Source organism: Lagopus leucura, unplaced genomic scaffold, assembly GCF_019238085.1.
Source record: "Lagopus leucura isolate 7727_CA_CO unplaced genomic scaffold, USGS_WTPT01 Super-Scaffold_100002, whole genome shotgun sequence".
In the NCBI taxonomy this organism is placed as follows: Eukaryota; Metazoa; Chordata; class Aves; order Galliformes; family Phasianidae; genus Lagopus; species Lagopus leucura.
In genome coordinates this window covers 52,251,330-52,274,929 of record NW_024962263.1, presented here as the reverse complement: position 1 = coordinate 52,274,929, position 23,600 = coordinate 52,251,330, and the positions used below count along the sequence as shown (strand labels likewise).

The window sequence follows — 23,600 nt, the reverse complement described above, 5'->3', positions numbered from 1 at the left end:
TCAAACATTTGTCATTTATTCATTTTGCCCGAACCAGCATGAATGGTACTGTCATTCACAAATATTCATTAAGAAACATTTGATTGTACTTTTTTAGAAACTAATTATGCATGTTCATCTGTACTGCATCCATGTCTGATGTCTGTTATACGGCCACCTTTTCTAAAGGGACACTTAAACTCTGTTGTGATTCTGACCTTTAACATGGTATTCATGTTATCCTCTAGTCTTAAAAAGGGAAATAACTGAGAAGTCTTAGTATATTCAACCTCAGATAGTAGTTAATGTCCAGTAATGCTAATGCCCACGGCATTTTAGCTTTCAGAAGATCATGAATATCTGCTGTGTTTGAGGTGCATATGGTAGAATTGTAACATTCCCTCAAACTGCAGATCATCGTATTTCCACGTCCCTCATGTTTGCAATGATGAGTTGCCAAAAAGGTGCTTAGCCAAAAATGGGTATTTTTTTAAACAAAATGCTGAAGTTAGTCATATGCTTTCATCCAAAACAATCAGAACCTGAGCCAATTTAGTGCACATAAGATACCTTGGAAGGATTGATTTATGCTGTAGAGCTTGTAATATGTTTAACCAATAGGAGTTCTCTGCACACATGGATTTTTAAAAAAATATTTTTTTTTTTTTGCAAATCTTGCAGCTAAGTCAGTGAGCCAAATGCAAAATCTAGCACCTAAGAGCATCTTGTAGATTTGTAATGCACCCTGGGGGTGCCTAGGGTTGAGAAATCATTGAGTGGATTACACAGATTCATATAGTTATTTTTGTCAATGCTGAAAGACATAATATAAATACTATTATTCATACAGCATAAATTTCTCAGAATACTATGTATAGGAGAACAATAAAACTGCACAATATCGAAAAAAGTTATTTTAAAGAGTGATTTGAAGGTTTGAGCCTCTTTATTGAGGTACTGCAAATACAACACCTACGCACCATACAGATCAGGTTTACGGTGGACAAAGCTTTATTAAATTTCTCTAGAAGCAAATTAACTGGCAGGTCTTGTAGGAGATGAAAGAAATATATCAAATCTGCTAATAATCTTCCTCATTAAAAGTCAGTCATTTCTTCTCAGTCAGTCATGCAAAAGTAAAGTATTTAGACAAGGCTTTTTCCAGGGGGTGGTTTGCACAATTTATGCCAAATAACTAGTTCTTAGTGGGATGAATAGCCCTCTGTTGGAACCTCTTTCCAGAGTCTTTACAAAGACCTGAGAAGATCCTAAACCAGGCACTTCTGGCATAAGTTAATGAAATGAAACCAGTGCTCAGAACTAGTATTGAAAGACCAATACTGAAAAATATTCTGAATATGCACTGTCTTTCAAGTGTGTTCTGTTGTTGAACTGCATGTGATGACTAAAATTGAATTCAAGATATGTGGTTAGTTTTTCAGCTTATATGAGTATGTGGAAAGATCTGGCTCAAAAAGAAGGAATGAAAAACATGACTGTATCTAATGTGTGTTATATTTTTTTAGTCATACACAATACATTTTTGGGTCAAAATCTCCTTTTTTCCCCAACATGGCTTTATAATAAACAGGTTTGCCATGTTTCTACCTATAGAGATGACAAGGAAGTTTGTTCTAAATGATGCTCAATGCAGCAACAAATATACCTAAGAAGACACAATCTACAGACTTGGATATAACAAGAAATTGGCGTGTTGGCGCACTCCAAGACACTGCTGCAATTCTTTTAATACAGGAAGATATGGAGAACTGTATTTAAGAAGGAAGCATTGCCCAGTCTGAATGGGGTCTGATGACTGCATCTGATATACAAATCCAAAAACAAAATTAGACATTAAAAGTATAAAATTTATTATACTTTTCCACCCGAATTCTGTGTGAACATTTTTAGTTAATATCAAAGATAATAAAATTGAACATTGAGTCACAAAATAACATGCTTATCTTAAACTTGAATGTCAACCAGTTATCAAAAAATGAATGAATAAGACCTCTGTGGTCAACACTGGTATGAACAAAGAGGGACTGCTGACTGTAGGTTTTGTAATTTAAGGATGGTGGGAAACAACACAAAGTACACAAGTAAATGTACTACTAGTATAAAGACAGTGGGGCTAAAGTATATTGTAATATAACTGGTGGTATATTTTTCCCATTAGTTGTTTTTTCTGGATTATCAGCCCAGCCTACATCTTTGTTCATCCTTTCCTGGGTGTATTTATTCTACAGCAGAGCTTGGATTAACATATGATTACTTAAGATCAAGCATGTTGAGTTATCGGTCTTTTAGTTTTGTCTTCCTCTTCACTCCCCTTCCCCCGAAGAGATTTTGGCAGCACTCAAAAAAAATAGTACATTTGTCAGGATCCTGAAAACTTGGAAATTTAATTTTAGCTTATGTTCTCCGCTAAACACAACTTGTTGCCGTTGCAGGTGAATTGATATTGTGTCAGTCCTCTCCCGTATACATGAAATGATGATTGTAGTTTTTTAACCAGTTTATCCCTCACTTCTCTCACTTTTTTTCCCCTGTCATTACCCATTAATCATTGCAGTGCCTACAAATGCTCCATGGCTAAGAGAAAAGCTGAAGAACAGATTTCAGGTGTTCCTGTCAACAAAAGGAAGTCTCTGCTAATGAAGCCTCGCCACTACAGTCCCAGCCTGGAATGCAAAGAGGAAAATGAAGACAGGACAGATTTACAGGAGAATATTGGTGTCCTCGATAGCAATTCAATTCCAGGTAATCATGTAATAAGGCTCCACTCAAACCTGAATTCCACAGAAGGGGAGCTATGAAACACTGTTTTCAAAAAGGATGCAGAACGCTTTTGGCTTGTAATGGAGTTGGAATAGTGCATTTCTATCTAGCTTCAACCATTCAATTATTTTGTACAAACTCCTCCTGGGGTCTAGTAAATGCTTTGTAGGTCACACAGAGAGACAACTACTACAGCAGGTCAGATATGGAGCAGCATCTGCTTCTCCACTAGGTCTGTCAAAGAACAAGGTTAAGCCCACCACAGATAAAAACACATTTATGAAGAGCAGATTTTCATTAGAATATATAGAGCTCTTAGGGGAAAAAAAAATGCTTAGCAAAATGTTGTTGACTTTAGCATTTAGCAAAGCAATTTCATGCGTGTGACGGCTACGTGTGTTCTGATTAACACAATTATTAGAGTCAGCACTTTTATACTTGTTATTTAAACTCTTCTAATTCAGACATGTCTGACAGTTTATTGAAACTTCTGCAATTTGTCTGCTGCAAAATATAGAAGAGCGTGGGGATACAGAAATATATAGCTATAGTTTTTCTTTGTTTCTTTCTAATATATTTATATATATATATATTTTCAAGATGAACAATTAACATCAATCTAAATTGACTGTTGCATATCTGTTTAAATAATACTGCACAAGTTGATAATCAGGGAAGTGAGAAATCAGTGGAGTATATGCTGCATTGTTTTAAAGGGAAGAGTGTACACATTAGATGGCAACCATCAAGATAAAAAGAAAGGGATCTGGCACTGGGAAATTAGTAATCACAGCTACTATGAAAACAGAATACAGAATGAACTTGTATTCTGCTTGGTTGTTTGTTACTACAGATGTTTAAAGGTAATTTACTTTCCTCTCCCATTACTAAGTTTCCTGTAGAAACTTTTAAATTATTTTGGAAGGAAGCAGAGAAATGAGATTAAGAATTTAGATCTTTATTCACTCTAAATAGAATTTTTGAAGAGGTAAATAACTCTTCCACATATTCTACATATGACAGCTACATATACATACAAACAGAAGACAACTGTCAGACTAGTCAAATCCTTGTTCTGCTTAAATCAGTGCAGAACTCTGTCTTGTTTCTGAACTCGCTGAAGGGAAAATATTTTGATGATTAAATAGGTAGAACGTGCCATATTCAGATGAACATAACTTATTTAACTTCTTTTTTTTTTTTTCTCCAAAAAAAAGGGCTAGTGTTGAGCCAGACCATTGACGTAAATTAGTAGAACCTTATTTGCACCCAGTCATTCAGTTATGAGAAACAGATTTCAAAAAGGGTAACTTGATTCTTATTACACTTCTTGCAATTGTTTTTGGCATTGATAATGCAATCTATATCTTTTGAATTAACCTTATTAGTTAAAGTATCTATGAAAAAACTTCAGCTAGAACATAAGATTGATTGGATATTTACTTTTAATTTCTTAGAGCAATATTGCTGATTTTATTGTGAACTTTTCACTCTTGTTGCTTCACCTGTTAATGCTTCAGTTCATACACTGAGGCCACTGCAAACTAAGCTGAGTTCTGATTATTTTAAAATGAAATTCAGTCTATAGAGTGAAAAGCAAAGCTGAGACATCTGAATCATTAAAACCAGTTAAACAACACATTTTTTAACATTGCATTTGTAAAATTCCTCATTTCAGTATCAATCATGATGGTTTCAGAAGCCATCACCTAAGTTGCGATGCCTTGTATTGCTTTACATCTTTAATCTAGAACAATAATAATTGAAAATATCTACTGCTATTATCAAACCTTCTTATTTTTATTTTTATTTCTGAATAGTGGGTAGAACTAACTTCTTACTTTTGTAAATGACATTTTGATGTTAACGTTTCATTTTCCAAACGGCAGAAGAACAAATAATAAAGTGCATTTGACTAAAGTTTGGAACAGAGCCATATGATCGTTCTTACTTGCTGAGATGTGAAGACAACAGACTTCTTTATTCAGAATACTGCAATGTGTGGGGTACCGGAACAGCTGCTAAAAAGTTACGCTAAGGATTACAGACATTTTTTTAAAACACAACTTCACACACACAGTGCACAAGGCCACCTCTCCCTGCATGAGCCCAATTTTCTGAAGAATAATAAGAATTAATCAATATTTTCTTTTAACATATAACAAACAGTTGAACCAAACAATTATGTAAACTGGAAATGACCCAAAATGCTAACAGTTTGGCAGCAGTAAAGTGAAATGCATTGTGGTGCACATGTGCATTTTTGTCCCCCTTTTCCCCTCCACAATAATCTGCACTTAATAGGAATATTTTAAACTATGTAGCTAAGCAACAGAGGTAATTGTTGCTTTCTAGAGCTTTTGTTAGGCACTCTAACACAGCCCAAATATGCATAATTAGGTATAATGTCTATAAATCATTATTGTACACATGTGGGTAGTTAAGTGGATTGAGAGAATAGTTCAATGAATTGGACATATTCACTGAAAATGCTTTTTATTTGTTTTCTGTAGTTCATAATACTTTAAAATTATCATAACCCTTTACACTTTCTCTTAATAGCTCACTGTGTTATGGAGAGAAACTTCATTTGCATTTTAGACTATACCTAATTTATTATTTAAACCTGGAGTTCTTCTGATTCAGGAGAGAGCAGACACATCTTGGGAAATAGTCTGTGCTTGTTTATTCATCTTCCTTTCTAGGAAGTAAAATGTTAAATTTTTCAGTTTATGTTGAATAGATCCCAACAAAAGAATGTACCCTATAATCAGCATTATTGAAGGGGCTAGTGTTGTGACTAAATTCTTCCCTTCATCCAAAAATGCTTTTAGTTACTATGGCAATATTTACTTGATCCTGGCAAACCAGTGTTGATTTTAGAGAGATAATTACCAGAAAGGAAGATGATGGAGATGTATTTTTGAGTGTCCTTGTCAGAGGAAATGTTTATAAAAAAATTAAATGAGATACAAAAGGCATATTGTCTTCCACACCGTCCACCTCTCCTACATGCAGCCTCTGTTACCATCTGCCTGCTGCTTTTCTTCTGAAGAAAGATGTTTATAAAGACAGGATGCACTTCAGTGGTGTCTTTAACAAGCCCTTTATGAGTCTGTACATAACAACCATTTCTGTTTGCCTGCATGACCTGATCTATCACTTAATGTGGCAATTGTAATGGTGACCAGGAGCTTGCCCTTAGTGAAGTGCGGATGTTTTTTTCCTTCAAGGTCTTTCATGGTGCTCAAAAAGTAATTAGGGTCTATTTTGAGAAAATATTTAGGAATCTTAGATGAAAGGAAAATGAAAATGGATTTTAGAAGAATTTTTAAGTGTGTGTGTTTGTATATGTTTCTGTGTATATGATATAGATTCTGCTTATATAGTATTTATGTGCATATCTGTAGTGCATTATACTTGTGCAAATATATGTGAAGGTGTATGTTGTAAGACAGTATATTTCTTTACCAACAGCAAAAAATAGCAATAATGAAACAATAATATAAGGCAGGTACAATTTTAGAAGGGCTTGTCCTGGTGCTACAAGTAGTCATTTCAAATACAGCACTGGTGAATTAAATAATTTAAGGGTACTTTTGAGTAAAGTAATGAAAATTTTTAATATCTTCATATCTCTTCTAAATGATATAAAAAGCTTTTCTTACATGTTTTTCTCTTGCCATTTTCTTATGCAGAGGAAAAGATTGCAAAACCATGTGAGGAAACCCTTCATTCAGGTGGGCAAGAAAATTCCAGTCAAAGAAAAGATAACTACGCCAGTTACCAAGATGCCATGGCCAAATCTTTGATGAACAGTGGAAAAATTGCAAAAGATGCACCCAGTCAAGCAGTGGCAGAAAATCTAAATGACAGTGGCATTCAATCCTTAAAAACAGAAAGTGATGACACTGATGAATGTTACATGATTGACTCAGCTGAAAGAAAAGAAAAGACTGTTATTTCTGACCCAAAATATTGTTCATCTGAGGAAAACGAAAGCAACTCTGAAATGATGGAAAACGAGTGGGACAGCTCCTCAAATTTTTCAGAAGAAACTAGTGAAAAGCCCCATGTAACTCAGAAATATATTGCAGAGTGTAATCAACCTAGCATCTTGGAAGTCCCTGAAATTAAGAAGGAGGAGGTAGAATTTGAGCCTTGTGAAACACTTTGTGATTCAGAAGCAGAGCTAAGAGCACCCCAGGAGTCTCACCCAGATTCTTTTGAGAAGAGAATGCAGAATGTGTTCCCTGAAAGTGAAGAAGATGACAACGAGTGCCTGTCAGAAACCACAGAAATGTCAGTTGAACTGGACAAAGCAAAAGGGAACTTGAGTTTGCTAGAAGAAGCAATAGCTCTGCAGGCAGAGCAAGGGCATGTGTTTCACAGCACCTACAAGGAACTCGATAGGTTTCTCCTGGAGCATCTAGCGGGGGAGAGAAGACAAACCAAAGTTATTGACGTTGGTGGGAGACAGCTATTTAGCAACAAACGTAAGGAAGTATTCTTGGCTGTTCTTGCTGGCTTAAGTATTTATCCTGTGACTGATAGAGAACTCTGAGCTAGGTTTTATAGAAACAGTAAAGAATCTGGAATTTAGCTGGTAATTTTGCTAATTATGTACCTTCACTCTAGTGCCTTACATCTGACCAGGTTAAACACTGGGTACTTGGCTTCCTGCCAAACTGCTATGTGAAATGTTCAGTAATGGCTACTAAAAGGGCTGTGTAGCTGGCACTGACACTCCTTCTCCTCCTTTTCCTCCTCCTCTGCCTCCTCCTCCAAAGAGCATAAATACATACCTCCTGAATTTCAGCAGCCAAAAAGAAGGCGTTAAAACAGTGCTTAAGGATAGGTTAGAGTGAAAAATTGGCTTCTTCCAAACATATCACCTAATTCCTAAGCCATGTGCTTTCTGAGCTCTGCCTACTTCACGTATCTACATTACATTTTACTATAGCCAGCATTTTTGAGCCAGGAAAGCACAAGTGTGCTCTTCTGCCTCATTCACCATCAGTGGAATTACCAGTAAGTTCCAAAATCCTTATTGTTTCTGGTGCTGTGTGACATCCTACAAAACTGCAGGACCATTGTTCCATATTCCATATCTAATCAGGCTTCTAGAATTGGAGATTTGAAAGATTCAGGTTTGATTTGTATAGTGGGTTGGCTGGCATGAAAATCCTTGACTAATGGTAATCACAGAACATTGAAAGATGTCATTTTATAAGCACATTTTCTGCTGTAGTAAGTAACTCTACATTAGTCTGTCCTTTGATCTTTCCTTTTTGGCTTCCAAATATGGTGAAGCCACCCTAGCATAGCTGCATTTTCTGCTTTTGTTAAACAAATGGATTTTGTGTTTCTGGAGTTACTTTAGGGTAACTCTTCAGAGTGGCACTTTAGAGTCCGTGTAGATGATGATGTGGCATTTGCAGATATTATAGTTATTTAGTTAACTAAAACATTCAGTGTATAAGATAACATATTTTTTTCACTATTTGCAACTATGCTGTATTCTGTATTATTTTCAGGCTGGAAATACATGTCATGCATCTCATTCTGTCTTCCCATTAACATGTCATAAGCTGTATGTGCTAGGTGTTGGTCTACCTCCTTGCAAAACTACATTAACCTTTATTTGTTCAGATGACTATGATAAATGTAGAAATTCTGCAGGTACATTTTTTTTTTTTTTATCCCGAGACCAAGTTTGTTCACTTGGGTTCACATTGGAGTCAATGTGAGTTTCTCGCAACATAAAGAAAGGAGGAGTGCTGGTAAGCATGGTAAAATTTTACACTTTCTGATTTACCTCATATTGTCATTACTAGTAGTTTTCAGGTGGACTTAGGGGCTATGTTCATACAGGAACAAATAAGACCATCTTCAGGCTGTATAAATACTGCATGATTTTAGTCAATATATCATCAGGCACAGATTTTTTCTTTTTTTTTTTTTTCACATAAATAACTGGTTTTTATTTTTAGTGATGAAAATCCACCATCAAATCCATCAGCTCTTAATTTTCTTTCTTGGATGCCACATCAGAAGAACATGTCTTACATTTACATTTTTCCATCTTTTTAATGATAAACCTTTCCAATTACTGAAGGAAAAAATTAAATCATATTTTAGGGTCTCTCTTTATTCTCTGTCCGCTACTGCAGTTTTTTCCATTTGCAGTTATTCTAAAAAGCATGTGGTCTCCTGTTGATGCTCATTCGATTTACTTTTCTCCCCAGTTTTTAATTTTTTGTCTTTTACCTAAAGTCTTGCCAGGAAGTTTAACCCTCAGCTGTCTCGCAATCCTGCCGCTGAGCACATCCTACCTCATGGTCCAACAAAATCAGCTTGAAGAAGGCTGCTCCCTGTGCTGGCTGCAGCTGTTTTCTCCCCCAGTGCTGAATGCTGTTGGCAGCCAATCACAGATTGAGCTAAAACCATCCTCAGCAATTTATGCGGCCACTTCCTGCAGATTTCTCACAAGAGATTTTCTGGACCAGAATACATTCCTTTCTCGCCCAGACTTCTGATCCTGCATTGGAAATCAAATAAAGGCTTTTTGACCAGAGCTTCTTGCACAGTTCTAGGTGCTTGAAACAAAAATTGGGATTGCACTGTGGCTATTGCAGAGTGGTAGCTCTGGGGCTGAGCTGAGACCTCCTCTTTGAAAGGGTATCAGCTGCTCCATGCTTTCACTGTCATTGTGGGCTATTCCACAAAGCAGCATTGCCATGTGTACCAGAGGGAGCTGCTTGCCTTGCCTCTCGAATGTAAAGTGGCACATATTCAGTTTCCTAACAAAGAACCTACAGCCTAGAGATCTGCGATATTTAAGGAATGGCTTCTGGTTGAAATGCTTTTTTGTTTTTGTTTGTTTGTTTCACACCTCATCTTTTATTTGGTTGTCCCAGCTTCCTGCAGTCTGACATTAGCAGAGTAAAAGATTGTTTCTGTTTGGTGCTTTTTGTTTTTGTTTTTTAATTTATTTATTCCTTTATAGATCTTGCAGTTGGCTGATGCTGCCAGTTCTCTGGCTTACTGGATTGTGGCTTCTGTCCTATTTGAAGCTCTGAATGGAATAAATGACACTGCAATCCTAAAGCTATATAGTTTACCAAATAAATGACTTACCAGGAGTGAGGAGCCTCTGCTTTAAGGATATAGTGTGTAATAACATAAAGAGATGCTGGAACTACTTAAACCTGTGATAAAACTTTGTGTAGAAACTGTGTCTGAAGTACAAGAGAGATTTTATCATCCTGCACTCAGCTGAGTGCAGATAGTCAAAAACCAATCAAAATCCTTATCTGACTTTTTTTGCAGACTCACCCAGGCCTGAAAAGAGAGAAACCAAATGTCCCATCCCAGGATGTGATGGCACAGGGCATGTGACTGGGCTGTACCCCCACCACCGCAGTCTCTCAGGCTGTCCTCACAAAGTTAGAGTGCCACTAGAAAGTGAGTATCATCGCCCTGAAGTCCAGAGTAACTGGATCTGGACTACTACTGTCGGTAGCATGTGTTCTTGCTGGAAAGGAAACCCACTTTTTCTGTGTGAGATTGCAGAAAAGGTCTGGGAGCTGCTATCCAGCTCTTGGTCATTCCTACTTGCATACAGTAGCAATGAATCTTGAGAATCTTGCTTGTCCATGCCTTTCCAAAAGGCATACAGCACAGAGATTACCTGTCCACTTCAGAGCTTTAACTTGATTTCATTTCCTGTAACCACTCACCATGGCTGCTGTTTTCACACTGATACTAACTTAGAGTCCAGGGCATGACTTTCCAGAGATGTTTCCAGCACCCTTCCTTCCACTGAGCTCAATGAGATTACTTCCATCCATGCATCCCAGTAGTGGTCCACAGCAAGTCCCTCTCCTAAGGCTGTATCATGCTAATCTTTGTGTGGCTAGTCTAGCCTGAATTTCTCTCTTTATTTCTAATTTTACTGATCTTGTTACACTGGTATGTGTGTATGTATGTAATCCTGCAATGAGATGCAATGAAGTGTTGCATAATAACACAAAATATAATGTGAAAATTTGTTTAAACATCCTAGATAGTAAGATTGCTTTCTGCAGCAGCATGCAAGACAGTAAATTAAAAGGATACCTGATAGAACAAATCATTTGACTGAATGCACTGTACTTCTAAAGGCATAATGAAGATATGAGAAAAGATATATAAAGATGCCTCCTGTTTGACACAGACTTATGTCTTGCTCTTAGTAAAGATGGTAGACATCACAGCACATAAGAAATGGGGGTCCTGATGGACGAGAGACTGAACATGAGCCAGCAGTGCGCTCTGGCAGCTCGAAAGGCAAATGGGATCCTGGGCTCCATCAGGAGAGGGGTGGTCAGCAGGCACAGAGAGGTGATTGTCCCTCTCTACTTGGCTCTTGTGAGGCCCCATCTGGAGTACTGTGTCCAGGTGTGGAGCCCTCAGTACAAGAAAGACATAGAGATTTTGGAAAGGGTCCAGAGGAGGGCAACTAAAATGATCAGGGGGCTGGAGCACCTCCCCTATCAGGACAGGCTGAGGGAGTTGGGCTTGTTCAGCCTGGAGAAGAGAAGGCTGCGGGGTGGCCTCATTGCAGCCTATCAATACCTGAAGGGAACCTACACCCAGGAGGGGAGTAAACTCTTCAAAAGGGCTGACAACAGCAGGACTAGGGGAAATGGATCCAAGTTGAAGGAGGGAAGATTTAGGTTGGATGTTAGGGGGAAGTTCTTTACTAGGAGAGTGGTTAGGCCCTGGAACGGGCTGCCCAGGGAGGTTGTGGATGCCCCGTCCTTGGATGTGTTTAAGGCCAGGTTGGACGGGGTCCTGGGCAACCTGATCTGAATGTGTATGTTTGGTGGCCCTGCTAGGCAGGGGGGTTGGAACTACATGATCCTTGGGGTCCCTTCCAACCCGGGTGATTCTGTGATTCTGTGTGAAATGTGCATGCAACAGGTTGTAATCCCTGTTGAGAGTGTAAATTGCTGCTTGGGGATGACCAATTGATCAAAAGTAGATTCAGAACAGAGCAGATAATCAGAAGATATCAGGATTCAAAAGGACATACTCAGAACAGATCATTTTACATGGTGGAAGGTATGGAAAGCCTTCCTGAGCCAGAGAGGGATTCAGCTACAAGTATGCCAACTGTGGTTCTTAGGAGTTCTCTATAGCCTCACTTTTTCATTTACTGTGTGTGTTAGTGGTGTGAACCAGAGAGCTACAGGCTTCATGATTTAACATCCCTGCTAAATTCTACCTTTGTCCTTCTGAAGTCCCTAGAAAAAAACGTTCTGTGTGTTGATAGACACACTACAACTAAGCAGCAGTCAAATGGTCTGTGTCGGAGACACTGGTCTGGCTTCATTGCTGCTTCTCTTCTTTTGAGGTCACAATATGACAGAATTGAGAATCTTCTGAGTCTAAAAAAGAAATATTCTTATTCTTTAACATTTATATTATTCAGTTATGTATGTTACCAATTGTTTTTCTTCCTTAGTTCTTGCCATGCATGAAAATGTTTTAAAGTGCCCCACTCCAGGATGCACTGGAAGAGGACACGTCAACAGCAATCGCAACACACACAGAAGGTAGTTCAGAACATTTGCTGCCTGCTTAAAATCTGACGTGTACTAATGAATAAACTGGTGGTCATGCCTTGGAATTGGGTGCTATTTACTCTACTGCAAAATGCCTATGAACAGCAAGATTAGTCTGTATTATTTATAACAATTGTTTTTAATTTAATTATATAAAAATGGCTTCAGCACTGTAGATAGTTGATTTCACTAGTCTTTCTCACAGATGAGTTTTCAAAATGTGGTATCACTGTAGCACTAATGATGAAACACCATCATATAAAAAAAAGTTGGAATGAACAAATATATTATAAATGCTACAGCTAGAAATCCCCCAGGAAAAAAAAAAAAAAAAAAAGCCTTGTTGTTTTGTACTATATACATAGTAGTCCTTGGCAGGAATTAACTATGTTCTGCTTCAGCAAAACATGAAATTTTACAGGCAAAACTTTAGAATCTCTGTAAAAGCGAACTCCATTAATTAGTTTCAGGAATGTCATCTTCCTGCTTGGAACACCCTTCTCTGTTTAACTTTCTGCCTGCATGGAGAAAGTAAAACTAAGGAAAGCCTTCCAGACAGGCAGCTGGGGAATCACAGCTGGGCTGCAGGTGAGGCAGAGAGCTGAAGCCACTGTTGGCAGCATGGCTCCTATGAGCACTGATGTCTCCTGGCAGGCAGCAAGCCAAAATATGCCACTGTAGTTCTTATAGAGCGCCATTCCTCTGGAAGAATATATTGTCCATCTAATGATCAAACTTGTCGCAAAAAAAGTCAAAAAAAATCTTGGCTGAATTGAATTTTTGTGGGATTTTTTTTTTTGCATGATTGATTTTGGTTAATTGGCTATGGTAAAAGGGCACCAAACTCAAGGATTAACATACTATGTCACTATCTCTGATGTAAAAAGATAGCATGAAGTCTTAATTAGAGTGATCACTAGATTGTCTAATGTAATATATAAAGAACCATTAAATATTTTTTTCAGTGTTTAGCTGTTTTAAATCCTTGGTTTTCTTAGCAGCACATCACGTGTATCATAACTGAAACATGAATAGGGTAAGAAAGCATTGTTTAATTAGAGCAAATAGAGAAAGAAAGAAAGATAAAAGAAGAAAAAACAAACAAAAAACAAAAACAAACGAACAAAAAACGTCCAGCCAGAAATAGTAAAATGTTCACTTTGGTAAAAGCCATACATACAGCTATTTTTTTCCACAGATCCACTTTCTAACTTTCTAATCATTAGGAGGTTTATACCCAAGAAATAGCTCATTTAAAAAAATAAAAATAAAAAAATAAAAATCTTGTTGTGACTTGCCAGCCACAAAACATTAAAGCTCAATGCTGGAAAATTCCTACATGATTCAGTTTCCATTTATACCTTCTCTAATATGCAGATTTCACAGTTTTGCACTAAGGGATGAAAAACAAATGAATCTGACTTTAAAGGGCAGCTCCTATTGCCATAGGGTCCCAGAGAAGTTTGAAGCCATTGGTTTCCATAGCACATTTCTATTACTTAAAATTTCATTTTAAGATTTCTTTCTTTTTGTTTCTTTCCTTCACCTTGTTTTTAAACAGCCTTTCTGGTTGTCCAATTGCTGCAGCTGAAAAGTTGGCAATGTCCCAGGAAAAAAACCAGCTCGAGTCTCCAAAAGCAGGGCAGTGCCATGATCAAACTCACAGGTAGGAGCCTATCATGGTCTAGTCTGCTCAAAGTATTCCGTACAAACTCTATCAGTCCTCAGGTCTTTCACCCTTTTGCTAAAGAGGTATTTCAGTTTTGCAAAATGAAGCTCTGTGAAGGTAAATAACTTGACTGTATCAAGTGGCATTCTGCTGGTCATTGTGAGTGTGGCTGACACTAAAGACAACGGACATATGTTTCAAAAAGCAATTCATTTTCTTCTACTAAACCTTACTTCAACACAAGTATCTTAATGGACAATTCTCAAATGTCTTCCTTCTGTAAACAAAATCTGCTATCTTTGCTGAAATGTTGGTAATGATTTTCTGGAACTGTTCCTTTGTTACAACGCTTTGTCCACTGAAACATTTTTAAAGATCTTTTTGAGCTTTCTGCACTTCTAGCAGCATGGGGCTACTTTGTTGTGATTCTTTTCAGAGGTATCTTTCAGTGACCCCAAGAAGTTGTATTGTTGATTCACTTATGTGAAAGGGTTGAGAACTCTGCTCTTTCAGTTTCCCCACTGTCGATTAATTCATGTTATGAGTTTCTTTAAGTTCATTGATTTAATTAGTTTAATTTATTTTTTGTACAATGGCATCAAAAAGAGAAAACATTTTTTATTGTGATTGTATTTTGTTCAGAGTTATATGGACCCTACAGACATGCATAATTTGCACATCATTGGCACCACGACCGTTACAACCTATTATATTCAGGTCTATTTGGGGACACTTTAATTTGTGGATTATTGACATGATCAGCTCTAATGGTTCCTTCAGAGCCATTATAGAATATTATGTCCATGTGTCTGCCAACTGCACGTGCCTTAACTCTACATCTGAAAAGTCCTTAGGAAATTACTAAAGACAAGTACTTACTGAACGGTAACTAAATGGAATAACATGGAATAACACACTATAAATCATTCTTCCCAAATAGCAGAAGCAATTATTTTGGATCATTCGTATTAAATTTATACCATAATCATTCACAGTAAAGTGAGAATAGTGATCCATATGAATACAAGTCCTTTGTGACTTAGAAAAATCCAGAAAAATTTTACATAAAAAAAAAAAAAAAAAAAAAAAAAAAGGAAATACAGTGGTACCAGTGGTACAGAAGTAAATTGGTATCCTCTTTGTAAATTGCCTGCAGCATTGCTATAGAATACTAGGTATTTTTACACATACAGCTTTGAACTTATATGAAGACAAAGTACTCTTTGACTTCTTGGTCAGCCACCAGAATTGGATTTCTTTCTTGTACGTATCTACCAGTAGATGTTACATGTGAAAACAATGCACTTTCTGATACTGGGTTGCAACTGTCTGCTACTTTTCAGTAAAATATTATTTAAAGATATTCTTGCTTTGCTATTCTTGTCTTTCTCATGCTTTTCCTCCTTTTCTCTGCAGCACAAATTTGACTAAGCAGCTTGAAGTAGCTCAGTACAATTACAGAACTTCACAACCTGTCGCTTCCTCCAGAACCACCCTCACAAAAGAAAAGGAGAAGTTTGGGAAAGTACCCTTTGATTATGCCAGCTTTGATGCACAAGTCTTTGGCAAACGCACAATAGCACCTACAGTGCAAGGGCGAAAAACACCACAGTTCCTTGAATGTAAGTTTGAAATTCTACTATATTTTGGGAAATGGGCTTTTTTTTTCTTCCCCCCCCGCTTTCAAATTTATAGAATTCAAAAAGTCTTTATAGGAAACATCTTAAGCTACTTATGGCTAAAATGCTAAATATATTCACTATTTGCTAAATGTAGACTGCTAGATTGCTAAATGTGATCGCTCTAAGGTTTACTTTTTTGATGTGTCTTTGAAAAGCAATTGTCAGAAGGAGAGTTAAAAAAAAAAAATGAATGATTTTTATCTTATCTGTTGGCTTCCTCCTTGGCTAAATTTTTATATTCTTGTGATAGTACGCTACCATGAGAAGTCCCACAGAATGTCAACACAGAATGCTATGAATTGCATATAGCATAATAAAATTTCAAGTTAGGTTTTAAAAGAAACTTGAGATACTTTTTACCTGCATCCATACATCCATACACATACTCCTCCTAGACCACGTGCTTCAGCTGCATTACTTTCAGGACTGAATTTAATTCATTTTGATTTCTTATATTTCTGTACTACACCATATTCACAGTGCAGACATATCGAATGCATCAAATCATTATCAAGTGCTTACATCACTTGCAGATTTGCTGAAGTAACACTCTGTAGAAATGAGATGCTGCAGTGTGAACAGTGATTGCTTATTGCAGACACATTTTCACAACCTGTATGGGAAACTTCAGCAAGATTGTGCTGTATAATTGGCCATTATAAAATACTTCTTAGTTTCAAGACACACAATTCAGTTTCCCCAAGGAAAATGAGAAAAAAACAGTTTAATTGTACCATATATGGGTGCAGAAGAAAATAGATCTAAAGTACCGATTGTGCATGACAAAAAGAGTAGTAAAAGAAAACAAACAAAGGAAAATTCATCTAACTTAAAGGAAGGAGAACATTTGTAGTAAGGTGAGCATAAAAGCAGAATTTTTTAAAATGCATATATACGAAATAATACTTCTAAGAATATATTATAAATATTTTTATATATTTATAAAATATGCTTATTTGTTCAAGTATCTGAACATGTATGTACATACATATATAATGTATATGTAGACACATGCATTTTTGCATATATGTGTGTATATATAAATACCTCATTTAAAATGACTAATGAAAAGCACATATGTATACAGACTGGAAAATAGGCTTGTTCAGATGTAAGCAAATATGTGCATTGCCAATTTTTTGGGTGGCAGGTTTTCCAATTTTGTTTGTAAAATTGAATACACCCTATTAGCTGTCTCTTTGCACAGATGCATGTCTATTTCACAGGCTCATCTCAAGGAAAAAATGATTGAAATGTTTTTATACAAATCAAATCCATACATATGCAATTTCTGTATAACATATATCAGGACTGAAGTTTATGGCCTGTTGTTCTTACAAAGATTGCAGTGTACAGCTATTATTTTAATGGAAAGGTGAAAGTAAAAGAGCAGGTGAGTGTTTTAGCTGAGCAGATGCATAAAAGTTGGCAGTAAGAAGCTGTGATTTACAGTCTGGTTCAACGTCCTATGTAAATATGAAGCTAGCCAGAACCACATCATTAGTAGTCTGTGGATTCTGCTTTTATAAACTTGATTTGCTGACAAAATGTGTATCCATCAGAGCCTGCTTTTTTTTTTTTTTTTTTTTTTTTTTGCCTGTTATGGTGGTTAATAGATAGAGCTCCTTTTTACTTGTTAAAAATAATATGAAATTAGCAATAGTAAGTGCTAAAAGACCGTCTTGTTCTGTAGTTTCACAGAGGGGTAGTTTCATTTGTACTGGAGAAAAGGAGAGCTGAATCATGAAGCTCTTATGTTTTGCTTTATTGAGATGCCCTCAGTATTTAGAAAAACCAAACATGGCATTCAACTACAGTCAGTGCACATAAGCAACTATTTATTCTACAGCATCCCGAGATTGAGGAAAGATGTCTTGAATATCTTGTGTAGGTCCTATCATTGAAATACAGTCAGCCAAAGCTCTACGTCCACAGCCTTGGGGCTGAAATCTTTATGCAGCAAGCTGCTTGTTACATGCAGCAATGTTCTCGTGTATCTGGGTGTAGGCAGAGAAGCTGGATTTTGCATACTTTGTGGGACACTGTAAGAGCTACAGAGATGATGATTTTTTATTAAGAACTGAGATCATGATGCTGTCTTTTCCCAGCCACAGTTAGTGACTTCTCAAACTCCAAAATACAGAAAAGAGAGTACAGTTCTTTTTACCTGTTTTGGATTAAGTATTGGTGATAGAAGAGAAAACAAAAAATGATAAATGCCACTTTTGTCCATGAAAGTGCTTTTCTGTTCACCTGCTGACTCTTTGTTCTTAAGTGACCTCTTTGTGTCTACTGAATCTTATTCCAAATGACAGCCAGCATGAAGATATCAGCTAAGACCACTTTTATTCTGAATATTCATTGTTTCTTCTTTTTGTGGTTTTTTTTTTTTTTTTTTTTTTTTTTTTTTCCCTCCTTGCTATTTTGTTGTAGGGAAGGGGATATTTCGGTTTGGGATTATTTTTGGGTTTTTTTTTTTTTTTTTTTTTTTTTTGGAATTCTCTAAAGGGTAGACTCAAATTACAGAAAGTTTGCAGAAAAACAGTTTATTCAAGAGCCTGATCTTGTTCTCTTTACTCATACAAACAAAGCGACATAAATAACAGTTATTCATTTAAGTAAGGTAAGCAGTGTTGTTTTAGCTAAGACTGGACAAGTCACTTGTGTCTTCTTACACAATAGAGCTCCAAGGGGAAGCCTTCAGAAGGATATATTTGCAAGTTCATTTTCTTACCAGTGTCATCAGATCAAATTTGATAATGCATTAATCCTTGTTCAGTCTTTCCTTAGACATCATTGTGTTCCATGCCTGACTAAGGAACAAGAAAATTCTGAGTAAATGTCTCAGATTCTTTGTTAAAAGATGCGTATATGGATGCGTATAGTTATTTTTCTGGTAAAAAAAATTAAGTATTCATATTTCTGAAGCCACTTTTACAGTAAACCTTTAGAGTCAGTAAGAAATTCATTGTTTTAAATGTATTCTCTGAATATTTTATTATACGAAATTGTAGTCTGAGAAACAAGACTATTTTATGGAAAGAAATTGCATATTTAAAATTGCTAATCAAATCTCTCTTCAACAGCAAAGCATTTTTCAAATCCAGTGAAATTTTCTAATCGACTGCCTAGTGCTAGCGCCCACACACAGAGCCCTTGCCATGCCAACTCTTATAGCTACGGTCAATGTAGTGAAGACACCCACATAGCAGCAGCTGCTGCTATCCTGAACCTTTCCACCCGCTGCAGGGAAGCAGCAGAGATCCTCTCCAACAAACCACAGAGTCTGTCTGCCAAGGTAGGGTAGTCCAAGAACCTGGAGGGTGTGCTAGCTGCTGAACTGTGCGAATAAACTGTCTTTCATGTTAGTGACTGCATTAAATCCCCAAAAAGAAGGCTTCTGTTTGCATGCTCTTTTGAAGAGAAAGAAAAAAAATCAGTAATGTAGTGACCATTTATTTATAAAAATAAATAAATAGCAGGAGTTATGTTGTTACTCTTTTCACAATTGAGCCCTACATATAAGGAGGGAATTTTGTGGGAATAATAAAGATGGATATGTGAAATCCAGCAACAATTCGTGTTGGATAATGAGTTAGATATGTTTAAAGAAGGAATTTTCCTCTCTCTGAAACCTGCCATAAACAATCATTTTGGAGGCTGTGCGTTTAAAAAAAAAAAAAAAGGTATTAATCAAGGTGATATTTTGCTTGCAATTAAACAGGACTACATCTATTGAGTCTGCTGTATTCTGAGCGCATATGATAGTTTGAAATGGTGTAGAGAGATAAATAACAACTGACTTGGATAAAATGCTTGTTTCTGCTGGTGAGAGAGGAGAATCAGACCCACAGTATTTGGAGATAGATAATTTGGGCAAGTCTGTCGTAATGGAATGCTGCCTAATCTCGTAGATGTTTGTGTGGCTTTCATGTTTTGGTTTTGCTCTGCATTTCCTCACAGATCTTTATGATTTACAAATGGTACTGTGTGAGCTATGAGCCTTATTTTCTGTGCCATTACATGGTATTATAATGCTGATGAAAACAGACAAGATTTTCTTCTGATGGCTGTGCATGTGGGAGCACTGTTGTTTGTTATTTGCATTAAAGTTCCATGTGCTCCCTTACAAACCAACAAAACTTTTGAAAGCTCTGTGTAGATGAGGATTTGCCATTACAAGAACTTGAGAAGAAATCACTGGGGGGTGAAAAGAGGTGTATTTATCAAGACACAAATTATCAAGCGTGTTTCTGTTATGGGACCCAGAGTCTTGATATGTATTCCAAAAGACCAGTGATTGTTACACTGCAAGCCTCAGGGTGGCTAGAGGTGGCTTCTGCAGCTGTTGGTTTACAAATTTTGTTGGGCCTCTGTCCACTACTACTAAGAGACTACCTGTTATCCTTTGAAGGGAACCACTTGTTTTACTACAGACATGGCACCTTGTCAGGCAATACAATCCATTCTCCTTTGCATAGTAGTATCTCTTACTTTTCTAACTTTTATTTCCGTTTGTGGGGTCTTGAATCTTGAAACCAGCACTGGGAGGTGCCACAGGGTATACATTTTAGTGTATTTATATGCATTCTCCATAATTTAGATATTATCTATCCCAAATATTGCACATGAAACCTTTCTCATGAAACCTGACAGCTGCTGCAGAGAGGTCCTTCCACTGATCTTCTATAGAGACTTCTAGCATGAAAATGGAAACTGATGCCAATGGCTGGATTACATTGCTGCCGCAGCCTTTGGCTGACCTCAGCAATACAACTTTCTTGCCAGAGAAGAGCAGTAAAGGGACCAGACATAAACCAAAGATTTTCTCCTCCATACCTGCTTCACAGTTGCCAAATGATGAGGAAGGTTTGAATAGGAATGAATATAATAATAACAATACAGAAGAACACTTGGGGCACATAGCTTACTCCTTTTTCACAGCTAGGAATCCAACTTAAAAGAAAATCACCTGCATACCTTGCTATCTGCCTGCATCTACTTTTGCCAGACTTTCTGGAGGGCGTACTGATACAAAACATCTGACAGAAGAATCAGAATTAGCTTCTGGCTAACACACAGGCAAGTGAGCCCCAAACAGATTTGGTGGCCAAAACCAAACAAAACTGTTTTTATTTGGATTTGGCTATTTATTACTTTAAGAACTAAAGCAGAAATAAGTCTGTAAAAAACTCTCTTCAGTGTAGATATATATATTTTTTGTTAAAATATGAAACATGTATGAGGCTATATCTAAAAGATACCACCATCTATTTGTCAGTATTCTTGAATTCATTTATGGCTAGTATTGGTCACCAAGGTAGATTTTTTTAATGATAGAGTGTCATATATTTTTAGATAATCAAAAACATCTCATGAGGACCTTTTCAGTGTTTGGAACTCAAATAATTCACCATGAGCTGATGACTACAAATTTAATGATTTATTTTTCCTGTTAGTGATAGTACACACATTCACCAGGACTGAGAACACTTGTGAAGGGTGGCTGTGTTTAGAGCTCAGCATCAGATCTCTGAGCCCTGATCTTGCCACATTCCTTTTGTTCCTTGCCAAAGAAAACCTGATTAACATCATTCTTACTTTAGTGGATCAAAGCCCCTGATTTCTAAAGGTCTTTTCTATTACATGGGCACCATGAAGGCTCCCACCAATGCAAGCCACAACACTTGAGAGTCAGAGTGGTAGAAAAAGGGCCAATGGGACCACGGAGGATATGGTAGGAAATCTTTTCCAAGTATATCTATAATAGTCAGATCTGTAAAATACCGTGTTTCTACGTTTTAAAAGAACTTCAATCATTTTAAGCAATTGTCATTTTCTTGTTTTCTCTCAAGGTGCATTGTCCCAGATTTTATTTATTGACCTCCAAGGGCTTGTCATTATTTTTTTTTTTTTTTTTTTTTTTCAGTAAGAGCTGGACATTTTAACTTGAATGCTCACTACTTTTCTGCAAATGTGGATATATAATACTTAAATGAAAAAGAGACTTTTTTGCACTGCAAAGTTTCAATTGTCATTAATTCAATGGATTTTCAGGAAATGATCTCATATTCTCCACATATCAGTTCAAAAGGGAGAATCCAAGGGGGGGAAAAAAAAAAGAAGAAAGTGTAGCAAGGGTAGAGAAATCTGGTTACACATTAATATTAGCACTGCTGTTGGTAAAAAGAATTTTAAAAAGAGAACCAACAAACCAACATAAGAAAGTTATCTGACGTGTATTCCTATATAAAAATTCTTAATTTATAAGTTAAACTATTTAAAGAATACCTTTATTCTAAAATGGGCATTAAAATTGATCCTAAGCTGTCCCTGTAAGTCTCTATCAGCTGTGTGCTACTTACTAAGATAATCAGACTCTTGATTATACCATGTTTAAAATAAGTAATACCACATTAACTTTACAGTATCTAAGCCATTGCATTTCACAGGTGCACAGGTTCACCAGTAAGCTGTTCCCCTGCTTATATTGATCAGCCAATTCTCATGTGGTCTGTACACCAAACCAGTACACTCGTCTCCATTTGATTTCCAGCTCATGTCACTACTTTCAACTCCTATTGAAGTAAACAGAAGGACTCCCCTTGAACAATTAGCCTGCAGTTTTCAGCACAGCGCAAGACTCTACATTATCATAGCATCCATCCACTATTTACAGCTCTCACCACATTCACATCTCACAGAGGTAATTGCAAGCAATGCAATTTAACTGTATCCCCATCACTACTGCTTGCCAAACATTTTGTTGAATGTTTTGGTGTTTTTCCCACCTGCTTAGACAAAATGGCATATGCATGCTATGCCTTGAAAGAAAACAAAAAAATGACACTTGCTAAAAATATTTAAAGTTCAAATTCTGTTTTTGAACAAAATTATGTCATCTCTATATTCTTGGATATTGATGGTGATAACTACATCAATTATTTCAACAATGTAGTCAGTGTTGTCACTTGACACATTTGTCAGGCATTCTTTTATTCCAAATACCTTAAAACCTAAATACAGAGTGAAAATCAGCCAAGAATATCACTAGGTTCCATCCTGTTATACTGCTGTGCATGTTGCTCCTTGAGTAAGTGCTTGGCTGCCTTTATTTAATTTGTGAATTGCTCTGGGCTGAAACTGTGACTTCATTTGTTTCTCAAATATCACTGGGCAGCTACAAGTTTTCCTGTTTTGCTTCTGTCTTTCAGCTTACTACAGGGTAACTCAATTGTTTAAATTTACGTCTGAGGTATGCATGCATTTATTCTTATTGATTGTGAATAGAAAAAAAGTAGCCTTTCAGATGGAGTCAAACTAAGAATAGCATTCACACACATGGCAAGAAAGATATTAGTTCTGAAGTTATTTCTAATGCTAGAACTGAAAAGCCCTTTTGAGCTTTCTAGACCAGACTGAACTGCTAGTTGGAAGACAAAATCTTTGATAATGTTGTTTCTTGGGACTTACTTAGTATTAAGAACTATGACTGATGTCAACCAAAGAGTACATAAAACTCTTATATATAATGACACAATCTCCCTTAGGTCACAGGTTTGAAATAGAAATAGTTCATACAGACACAATAATTCACTCTTTCTGATTCGTCTATGAGATAAAGCTTAACTTGTAATCATTACTTGAGACAAATTGCAGTGTATTAGTTTTGAGCTACCAAATGAACCAAAAACATATGAAATAATGCAGCAATAATTTATGAAAAACAAACAAACAAACCCTCCTCCCTTTTATTATCTTGGCTGATATGCTTGAGTTCCAAGACAAGATTAAATAATGTACTAGATAATACTTCGTAATAATTATGCCATAAAATGAAGTGAAGTGAAAAAGCCTGACTTTAAATTATAAAGCACT

At 36.6% G+C, this 23,600-nt stretch overlaps 1 protein-coding gene across 4 annotated transcripts in view; it reads left to right on the top strand.

The window, feature by feature from the left end:
• Nucleotides 1-23,600, top strand: part of ST18 (ST18 C2H2C-type zinc finger transcription factor) — a 60,016-nt gene that overhangs the window by 10,799 nt on the left and 25,617 nt on the right. The window contains exons 1-8 of one of the 4 annotated variants that reach the window (XM_042869405.1): nucleotides 2,562-2,742; nucleotides 6,459-6,821; nucleotides 6,912-7,256; nucleotides 10,093-10,227; nucleotides 12,272-12,362; nucleotides 13,933-14,037; nucleotides 15,457-15,662; nucleotides 18,809-19,020. In XM_042869405.1, the coding sequence (XP_042725339.1) occupies nucleotides 2,571-2,742; nucleotides 6,459-6,821; nucleotides 6,912-7,256; nucleotides 10,093-10,227; nucleotides 12,272-12,362; nucleotides 13,933-14,037; nucleotides 15,457-15,662; nucleotides 18,809-19,020 (1,629 nt within the window). In that variant the 5' untranslated portion in view covers nucleotides 2,562-2,570. Of the gene's footprint in view, nucleotides 1-2,554; nucleotides 2,743-6,458; nucleotides 7,257-10,092; nucleotides 10,228-12,271; nucleotides 12,363-13,932; nucleotides 14,038-15,456; nucleotides 15,663-18,808; nucleotides 19,021-23,600 lie in introns of those variants that run through there. The other 3 variants (XM_042869404.1, XM_042869406.1, XM_042869407.1) reach the window with 3 other exon arrangements.